This window comes from Hemitrygon akajei, chromosome 10 (genome assembly GCF_048418815.1).
Source record: "Hemitrygon akajei chromosome 10, sHemAka1.3, whole genome shotgun sequence".
NCBI lineage: Eukaryota > Metazoa > Chordata > Chondrichthyes > Myliobatiformes > Dasyatidae > Hemitrygon > Hemitrygon akajei.
Genome location: NC_133133.1, coordinates 170,556,897 through 170,567,779, shown reverse-complemented (window position 1 = coordinate 170,567,779; position 10,883 = coordinate 170,556,897). Strand labels below are relative to the sequence as shown.

Genomic DNA, 10,883 nt, shown 5'->3' with positions numbered 1-10,883 from the left:
TCCAGTCTGTGACTCGGAACTCAAAAATCTTTCCAAAGATGCTTATCATATCGTCCTGATGATACACCACATAATTTACAGAATATTTTTACTGGTGGCTATGGAGAATTCAATAATCTGCCCTACCTAACTTGTAACTTAATGGGGAACCAAATGGGTGCCTGAATGTTACAAATAGAAAGAAAAGTGCAAAAACAAACTCTTTCGGCCTCTATTTTAATTGTTCATATAAAAACTGACGGCAGATTCCATTGACATAGGTCCATATAAATTAAAGATAAATTAAGATATCATTGAATCCATAGATTTGAAACCTCATTTCTTGGTGAAAGGCAAATATTGGAATAAGATAGGACACTTAATACCGTTTCACTTGTTTTTAACTGCAATATTTAAATAGTCTTTAGTATAACCTTTTTTTAACTTAAAGACAAATTGGTTTGCTTCAAATAGATGCAATAACAATTTTAGAAGGTAGCTAAGTTACATAATATAATACCTGTTAGCATACCTTATAGGGAAACTAATCTACAGTTTGGGGAGCTATCATGTTTAGTTAGATTTCCATCAATGGAGTTCACATAGCAGACAGTAGCTATAAATTTGCAGAAATGTTGCAAGAATTGAGATTCATTGAAACCATTATAACTGATTCCTTTCAACAGCTGACTTCAGACAGGAAATGTGGTTAACACTTAAAGCATTCAGGTTAGTGCGTGGCTCTTGTGGTCTGCTGCTCATGGTCTCCCTCTGTGGTGGGAGGAATACACTGGGAGGTCACCTTCTCTACATATTTCAAAGTGATGCGGCTGGAAGATCTGAGTGCCAGATTGAGAGTCCCAGTGTTAGTACTAATGCCTGTAATACTGGAACTGTTGTTAAACAGACAGTACATTAGGGATGAGAAGTGCTGCTCCTCACAGTTCCAGCAACCTGGATTTGATCCCACTTTTGAGTTCTAGTTCTGTGGAGTTTGTATGTTTTTTGTACGTATGGACAAGTTTCCCTTGGTTCCTCCCACATCCTAAAGACGGTAGGTCAATTGGCCTCTGTAAGTCACTCTGGCTTAGGGGCTGAAGGGCATATGAGAAAGTGAAGCAAGGGATTAGGGTATCACAAACATGGGAAAGTCTGCAGATGCTGGAAGTCCAAAGTAATACACACAAAATGCTGGAGGAACTCAGCCGGTCAGGCAGCATTTATGGAAATGATTAAACAGTCGACGTTTCAGGCCAAGACCTTTCCAAATCATTGATTATTTACTCTTTTCTAAAGATGCTGTCTGACCTGCTGAGATGGCCCAGCATTTTGTGTGTGTTGCTGAGAAATTATGGGATTGATTTGAGAACAGGTACAGATCTAATGGGTGAAGTGGACCAGTTCTATGGAAATATTAACAAGATCTGTTGTCATGATAGCATAATCCAAGCTGCCTTGAATACATCAAACACCTCAGGTGTCAACTCATCCTCCTTCAAGTGCACAGTTAAAAATATTCCTTCCCAATACTGCATTTTCACATTTAAAAAAATTTGGATTGCACAGAATATTACATTGTGAATATTAATATTTAAACATCAAAATAATGCAACAATTATATACTTTTTTCTTACAATACATTGTAATAGGTAATATAAAATACATAATCCCACCAGTTTTAAAAAATATAAGAAATATTTATTTGAAATATGTATATACAATAATCTCTAATACATTTAAATTATAATAATATCCATAGGGAATACCAGGCAAATAAATTATACACATGTGGAAATCCAAGACCTGGCATTTCTTTAGTGCATATTTAGCAGTGCTGTAAATGAGGTTCAATATATCAGATGACAGTTCCTCTGCCTTCTTTAGTGTCTTCCAAAGAGGAAGTCTGTGGGATTAAGGGAAATAAAATTCATGATTTGAAATAAAATTTCAATGCCGCAATTGATAACTTCCTGCTTTGTTGTTTGGACACGAAAGCATCTAATATAGCACACCATTCTCCCTGCCTCCTGATGTTGGACCACTGACTGTCTTTGGCTGGGGCTAGAGCAACTCTGGGTTACAGGGAGTACATGGGAGTGTCTGAAGGAACTAAATTTAAAAAAAAAATGCCTTGATGATCAACTCAGAAATGATTTGCCCAGGTGTCAATGGCCTTGTTGTTAGATGATCTCTGTATTTAATCTGACCACATCTGCAATATTTAACCTACCGTAACCAAAGTGGGAAGAAGTAACAGTTGCAATATAGAATACTTTCATAAACCATAGGATCAGGATTAGGCCATTTGGCCCATCTGCTCCACCATTCAATCATGCTGATTTATTATCCCTTTCAACCCCATTCTCCTGTCCCCTATAACCTTCGACATCCTGACCAATCAAGAACCTGTCAACCTCTTATTTTAATATCCTCAATGAGTTGGCCAATGTTGTTATTGTGGAATCAACTCAAATATAAATTTCAACAGGACCACTATAAAAAAAAATTCTGTATTGTGGCAAAAAAAGATTGCCTTGGAATTTTTGGGATTTTAATATGACTTTTATGAGTACCGGGCACCACGGAGCACTTTGCAACCAATAATTCTGAAGTATAGTTTTGCTGTAATGTAGGAGGCTTGGCAGCCAATTTAACAATAAGCAATAAAACTGGCAAAATAACGTTGAGAGTTGGATGATGGAACAACATTTCTTCTTTTTACTCTCTTGACTATTGAATGCAAATCTCTTCTGCACTTGGCATTTTCAGCCATTTGCAGATATGCAATTGAAACCAATCTTAAGTTTCATTTATTTTCTGAACTAAATAGAGTTCAGGAGAAGGAAACTAGAGGTCCATGAGCCAGTCCACATTGGAGGATCAGAAGTGGAGAGGGCCAACAACTTTAAATTCTGCAGTGTTATTATTTCATAGGACCTGTCCTGGGCCCAGCATACAAGTGCATTTACAAAGCAAGCACGGCAGCACCTCTACTTCCTTAGGAGTTTGGGGCGATTGGAAAATCCTACAAATGTAGTGGATACAGCCCAGCCCATCACAGGTAAAGCACTATCCACCATTGAGCAAATCTACACACACACACACGAATTAGACACAGTAGTGGGTCACTTTTTCCACTTGTGCTTCTTCTGTCATTTAATACACTTGACACTTGCATCTACACAGTAAGCTTTTAATATCTAATATCCATCCACTACTGCCTTAAAAGGGCTCTGCTTCCATCTCTCTTTAAGGAAATGAGTTCCCAGCATTTTTTCATACCATGGATCTCTATCATAAACTGAGGGGTCATGGACCCCAGGTTGGGAACCCCTGCTTTAAGGAAATGAGTTCCAAATACACTCAATACTTGCGGGAGATGGGGGAGAATAAATATTTCATCTGATTGACTCCTCTTCTAGTTTCTCTCAGAAGGGGAAAGACCTTTAAAAGATTACTTAAATTAAGTTCTATCTTACACTTAAATTCCAGTGGATACAACCTACGCCAAACCAAATTTCCCCAGGGCAGCCCACCAAATTCCTTTCATTAGTCTCCCAATCTTCCTCTGAATTCTTTCTTATTTTTCAACATCCTTAAGGAAGCACGTCTGTGCTTAATGTTGTACCTCAGATGAGGTCTCAAGTGCAGCACATAACTGAAGCATAACCTCCCTGCTTTTTTTTATTCTACTTCCCCTAACAATAAAGGATAACGGTGTGTTAATTTACTATTATTACTTGGGCTACCTACATGTTAGCCTACTGCAAACCCTTCAAAAGGACAGACAGATTTCTCTGGATATGAGTTCTGCAGTTTTACAACATTTAGGTAAGAGTTAGTTACTGGATACATCACAGAAACAGGCCCTTTGGCCCAACTGATCCATGCCAAACAATCTGCCTAGTTCCATTTGCCTACATTTGGCCCATATCCCTTTATTTCTGTCCTATCTGTGTACCTCTGAACATCTCTTAAAAGGTGGTAATTGTACCCACCTCTACCACCTCTTCTGGCATTTACCCACTTCTACCACTTACCCCTACACTTACCACTACTGCCACCTCCTCTGGAAAATACTCACCTCTATCACTTTCCCTGGCACTTACCATCTCTGCCATCTCCTCTGGAAAATACCCACCTCTATCACTTTCCCTGGCACTTACCACCTCTGCCATCTCCTCTGGGACTTATTCTGCTCCTATGTAGGGGCCATGTGTCTTTTTTTACTGTTTGTGATACATTTTGTGTTGTGTGTTTATTATGGGTAATCTGTCATGTGGATTGGGGCGTGGTAGAAGCAAATGAATATAGTTACATATTCATGCTTTGTCTTTAGGTCAGTTTAGTCTAGTTGAGAGTTAGAGGCAACCGGGATGTTGACCGTTAATTGCAATATTGGTATACTGACTGGAATGCTTAAATACGTTAACTTATTACACTAACTGGAACATTATTAGATTGCTATATTGCTAGTTTCACTTTTGTTAGTTTTTTTTATTGTTCGCTCCTGCTGGTATCATAATAAAGGATTGAAGGTACTCTTTTCCAATTGGAAATTCATTAGTTTGGAAGTGCATTATACAGTACAAACCCCTGAACTCAGTCACTGAGCAGTTTTGATTTGTTTTCAAGTAGCTGCTAACCTGTCTTATGATGACCATATCGCATGAGCAATTTTTTTAGAAATTGTAATACAGTTCATCTTCGGTCACACATTCTGATAAATATGCAATGCAGTAAATGTTCTATGAATAAACAAACTGCTTTTGAATTGAAGTGTTATGAATATTCCATTGGATATTTGCATACCTCTGTGATACTCTGGATTTACATTTTCGTATATGGGGAACAATGGATTTTCTTGTTCGCCTCGTAGCTTTCGACTCCTTAAAACATCCCTGGTGCACAAGTGCAAATATGCATATTGGCACTGAAAGAAAAACACAGACAGCAATGAATTATATTTACAGGCTGGAAGAGGCATTAATATCACTAAATATTGCAAATTCATTCATAGATTTTGTTATATAAAATCCTCTCCAACTTAACCTTACTGTTTGTGCAACATCTACAAAATGCTGGAGGGAATCACCCTCTGGCTAAAGAAATTCATCCTCAGTGTTCTAAATGGGTATCTTTCTATCTTGAGGCTGTGCTCTCTGGTCCTAGACTCCCTCAGTATTAGAAATCAACATCTATGGAAGGGAACATTTGATATTTTGGCGCTTCATAAGTCATAAATGCTGTCTGACCTGTCCCTCCAGCATTTTGTGTATACTGCTCTGGATTTCCAGAATCTCTTGTATTTATGACATAAAGTACGTCTCCTTGCTTCTTAAATATTCAACTGTTTCAGCAATAATTGTGTCATTATCTCTAAGTAATTAATCCATACATTTAATTGTACCACAATGGGCTTTCAGTTGGTGCTTATAATATTTCTATCATTTTAATTTTATTTAGAGATTCAGCATGGTAACAGGCTCTTCCAGCCCAACGAGGCCCTGCCACCCAATTACACCCATGTGACTAATTAACCTACTAACACGTACGTCCTTGGAATGTGGCAGGAAATGGGCGCACCCGGAGAAATCCCATGCAGTCACGGGGAGAACGTACAAACTTGTTACAGATGGCGGAGGAACTGTTGCTGGCGTTGTAATAGCGTTATGCTAACCACCATGTTACTGTGCCACCAATACACTCATTTTCACTATCAAAACCTCTTCTTTTGTAGTGTCTGTCTCATTTTCTGCAGGGCATCATTCTATCAATCACCCCAAAATGTTATTTATATTGGGATGATATCCGGAATGTATTATTTTGATTAGCAATGGAACCCACCATGATAAATATGGCACTCATCTTTTTTGCTCACAAGGATATGTGTATCAGAATGACGCACAACGGGCACCCCATTTTTTAACACCATCAGTTGATAAATTGGGTGGCAGGATGGAGATATGTCTCTACCAAAGGAGGTGTAAGGTGCTCTTTCCCTCTGCTAGCCTGCAGGTCACCCTTTAGCAATATGTAGCAAATGCTTAGTTCTCTTTGATCAGGGTCAGGTGAAGCCATGGGAGCAGGTGATGGATGGTCGTATGAGCAGCTGGTGCATATCACAAGCCCTGGTTATGCGATCACTGACACCAGGCAGACAATCTCTGAAGAGTATTGATAATGGCTGGGGTCACCTGTCTCGTAAAGACACTCCCCAGAAGACAATGGCAAACCACTTCCGTAGAAAAATTTGCCGAGAACAGTCATGGTCATGGAAAGACCACGATCGCCTTTAGCATACAACATGACACATAATGAAGATGGTAAAACTGGTGAATAGGATGTTTATTTTTACCAAAGGTAGCTAGAAGCTTTGTGTGATATTTGAATTATACAGCAGTTATGGGAAGGAACAAGAGAGCTGTGACAATTGATTTTCTTTCATCAAATGACAGATGTGCAGTCAATATCATTCATGACCATAGTGCTGTGCGTTGAAAAGATGAAGATTGCAATCTGAAATGCCAGTACAAAGGTGAACTACAGCGGGAGGTGGACCAGCTAGAAAAATGGGCTGAAAACTGGCAGATGGAATTAAGTTGAGGTGTTGCATTTTGGGAGGACAAACCAGGGTAGGATTTACAGAGGGAGCAGTTAGGGCACTGAAGAATGTGGTAGAACAGAGGGAATAATTCCTTGAGAGAGGCATCACAAGTTGCAAAGAGAGCTTTTGGCACATGGGCTTTCATAAATCACAGCACTGAATGCAGGAGTTGGGAAGTTATGTTGAAGGGTGTAAGACATCAGTAAGGCCAAATTTGGAGTATTGTGTGAAGTTCTTGTCACCTACCTACAGGAAATGTAAGACTGGAGTACAGAGGAAATTTGCAAAGAAGTTGCTGGGACTTGAGGACCTGAATTATAGGGAAATGGTGAATAGGTTAGAACTTTACTCCCTGGAGCATAGGAGAATGAGGGGAGATTTGAAATACAAAATTGTGAGATAGGAATAGAGTAAGTACAAACAGGCTTTTTCCACTGAAGTTGGGTGAGCCTAGAACCAGAGGTCATAGGTTAAGGTAAAACATTACAGGGAAAAGGCAGGAGATTAGATCTGAGAGGGAAATGGATCGACCATGATGAAATGGTGGGGCAGACTTGATGGGCCAAATGGCCTAGTTCTGCTGCTATGTCTTATGGAATCTCTTATGTACGTCCTCCCCGTAGAATCCGTGGGTTTTCTCCAGGTCCACCAGTTTCCTCCCACAGTCCGAAGATGTATCGGGTAGATTACGTGGCCATTGTAAATTGCCCCATGATTAGGTTAGTGTTAAATTGGGTTTGTTGGGGGTTGCTGGGGTGGTGTGGCTTGCAGGGCCGGAAAGGCCTACTCCAAGCAGTACTGCTAAATAAATAAATAACAAAGTCAAAAAATAAAAATCTCTCTTGTAAGGACAGCAGGTATTATAATTAGTTTTTCTAGTTACTGTAATTAATTTCAGATAGAGATCCACATTGTTCATTTTGACAGAGGATTAATGTAAATGAAGGTTGCTGTTCCCTGTAAGGTATCAAACACAGGTGTATCTCTGGGATGGATATGGTAACGTGCACATTTTGATAATAAATTAACTTACATTTTGGTGGTATTACTGTCAGAGTAACTATGATCCTAGGTGTTCTTTTCCCCAATGTTATACACATCTGACTACATTTCTTTGTAAGCTGCTATCTTCAGCAATCAGGGATCACGTTACCCTGAGTTCTGAACGGCAGAAACAAACAGCTGTTGCAATTGTGAATTAATATGCAAAATTAAAAATCATGCAAATCCAACATTTTGCCATTTTTCTGTCAGGCGAGACTTTCATTATTAAGACCTTCCAAGCCTGGGCACTAAATTTACTCTTGGTTATCTGGTGAAAGAACATCCCCCACAACGAAGCCTGTGTCCCCAAGATAACGTGTCACGGGTGTATTAAAGAAACAATACTGTTAATTCAGATATGGCAATGCTAAACCGATGAGAGAAATAATCAAATCCTATTACCTCGGTTTGCACCATATATACCCTGTGGAGCCTCAGGTCATACACTGTTCCATAAATGTCCACTGAATCCTTGGTCTCCAACTGCTGAAGGATTCTGTCTAAAGCGATAAATGTGCCTGTTCGACCTACGCCGGCACTGTAAAGGGAAGATAATTTTCATGAAAGAAGCAGCAACTACCCAAAGTGAATTGAATATCCCCCATTAGCAAATAATATACCAGTGAAATCGTTGGCTGATATCGCTATTGACCATTTCAAGATCCGGGTTGAAATGTAGGTCAAACTGACAGTACTGGAATTTTGTCCTAAAATGCAGGAGGAACTCCAGGGCAGGGGATGCTAGCTTTTATTAGTTGAGGCACTGAGTTCAAAAGTCAGGAGGTTATGTTGCAACTTTATAAAACTCTGGCTAGGCCACATCTGGAGTATTGCTTACAGGTTTGATTGCCTCACTATAGGAATGATGTTGAGGCTTTGGAGAGGGTGTAGAAGAGGTTTCCCAGGATGCTGCCTGGTTTAGAGGGCATGTGCTGTCACGAGAGGCTGGGTAAACTTGAGTGAGAGGAGATCTCAAAGATGTTTATAAGATTATAACAGGCATAGATGGGAGTGGAAAGAGAGCACGTTTCCCAGGGTTGAAATGTCCAATACCAGAGGGCATGCATTGAAGATGAGAGGAGGTAGGTTCAAGGAAGATGTGAAGGTTACATTTTTTACTCAGAGACTAGTAGATGCCTGGAATGTGCTGCCTGGTAAAGGCAAATACATTAGAGGCTTTTAAGAGATGTTTGAATAGGATTTAAGGAAGAGAGAAAGGGGGAGGGGAGAGAGAGAGGGAGAAGGGAGTGGGGAGAGAGGGAGGAAGAGAGAGGGAAGAGAGGGAGGAAGGGAGTGGGGAGAGAGGGAGGAGAGGAGTTAGGGAGGAAGGAGAGGGGGAGAGGGAGAGAAAGGAAGGGGGAGATGGTGGGGGGGAGAGAGATGGAGGAAGAGAGAGGGGGACAGAGTGAGGAAGAAAAGAGGAGGGTGGAAGGAGAGGGGTAGATGGAAGCAGGGAGATCATCACAGCTGTTATTTAAACAAACTGTGATGAATTTATCTGAACTACCAACATTTGAATGACTACATGGCAATTGTTTCCACAGTATTTTCACGTTAACCATTTGTTCAATATATACAAAGTACACCACTAACCTGCAGTGTATAACACTTGGGCCAGAGTTTGGCGATCTGTTAATATAATCCCTCACTGTTCGCACAAACTGAATTAAAGATTGTGCAGTTTCTGGCACCCCATGATCTGGCCAAACAGTGTAGTGAAACTGACGAACAACTCGTGCACAGTCAAGTTGGTCCTCCTAGATAATAAAAAAATAACAGGCATTTAGCAATCAGGTCTTCTTGTGTCAGCGGTAGTTCAGATGATGAAGCTGCTACCTCTGAGCTGCAGTCCCGCGCACAAGAACATCGGCTCGGACTCTTGAACTGGTTCACACTCCACAGGAAGTGTTGAGTAATCAGTGGCATTACCATCCGACCACAATATCAAACCCACAATGTTATCCATTGCACAATTATGAGGAAGTTCTTGCCCTTGCTATTTCATCAATATGTGCCCCTCACTCTACATTACTGAATCTTGTATACAAAGTAATATACAAGTCCCTCACCAACTTTCCTCATTCGGTATATTTAAAGCGGAAATTGATTGGTTCACAGATTCTTCATTATTAAGGGCTTCAAAGGTTATGGGGAAAGGCAGGAGAATAGGGCGGAGCGAGAAAATAAATCAGCCGCGATCACATTTGATAGACCAAATGGTTCAATTCTGCTCATTTGTCTTATGCAGCTTGGTCCTACCATGGAAACAAAGACATTTATAACCTATTGGTAGAAAAGGTTAAAAGATCCTTACGTTGCAAATTTTGAATTCTCTGATCGTCCATTCAGGTAAAACAGATTCGGACAGCATCTGGACAATGAGGTCTCCATAGTACAAAGCATCGTGATCAAACGGCCAGTAATGATCACACTTCACCTGTGGACAGGAACACATGAAGCAAACTGTCATCACGTTTTTCATGCACACAAAACAGTATGTAGCACTTACAAGTTGGGCATATGAATAAGCCTTCACAATCTCGCCTTGCATTTCTGCAGGGTTTTTTTCCCCCGCTAAGCTTGACAGAACCCTGTAAGAGATGATGTAAGAAAGCACTTAACTCAGTGTGCCCTTTATTAGGTACGTCTGTACACCTGATTCAGAAATAGTGAAATTTTAAAACAAGTAGAATAATTTTTAATTAAATGGGATTCATGCCCATGTAAAATCAGCCAGAACTGTAGGAACACACAAGTTAGGAAAATGGTATTTGCGATTTGGCTGGCTTCAAATGTAGAGTAACAGCTAAGTGCAGCTATGTACACACTTAGTGGCTATTTTATTAGGAATATCTGCTTGTAATGCAAATATCTAATCAGCCAATCATGTGGCAGCAACACAACACATGCAGACATGGTGAAGAGGTTCAGTTGTTTTTCAGACCAAACATCGGAGTGGGGAAAAATGTGATCCAAGTGATTGTTTGTGCCAGACGAGGGAGTTTGAGTATCTCAGAAACTGCTAATCTTCTGGGATTTTCACTCTCCACAATCTCTAGATATTACAGAGAATGTTGCGGAAAAAAAAACTTCCAGTGAGAGGCAGTTCTGCGTGCGAAAATGCTTTGTTAATGAGAAAGGTCAGAGGAGAGTGGCCAGACTGGATCAGGCTGACAGTAATGCAGATAACCACACTTTACAGCAGTGGTGTGCAGAAGGATATCTCTGAACATCACAACACATCGAATCTTGA

At 40.2% G+C, this 10,883-nt stretch overlaps 1 protein-coding gene across 3 annotated transcripts in view; it reads right to left on the bottom strand.

Moving 5' to 3' along the window:
• Positions 1–202: 202 nt before the first annotated feature.
• ptprb (protein tyrosine phosphatase receptor type b) overlaps positions 203–10,883 on the bottom strand; it is a 113,441-nt gene continuing 102,760 nt past the window's right edge. For all 3 annotated transcript variants that reach the window (XM_073059669.1, XM_073059670.1, XM_073059671.1), the window contains 5 exons: positions 9,945–10,067; positions 9,224–9,387; positions 8,033–8,168; positions 4,792–4,912; positions 203–1,882 (listed from right to left, as the gene is read on the bottom strand). In XM_073059669.1, coding sequence (XP_072915770.1) covers positions 1,860–1,882; positions 4,792–4,912; positions 8,033–8,168; positions 9,224–9,387; positions 9,945–10,067 — 567 coding nt within the window. In that variant the 3' untranslated portion in view covers positions 203–1,859. The remainder of the gene's footprint in view (positions 1,883–4,791; positions 4,913–8,032; positions 8,169–9,223; positions 9,388–9,944; positions 10,068–10,883) is intronic.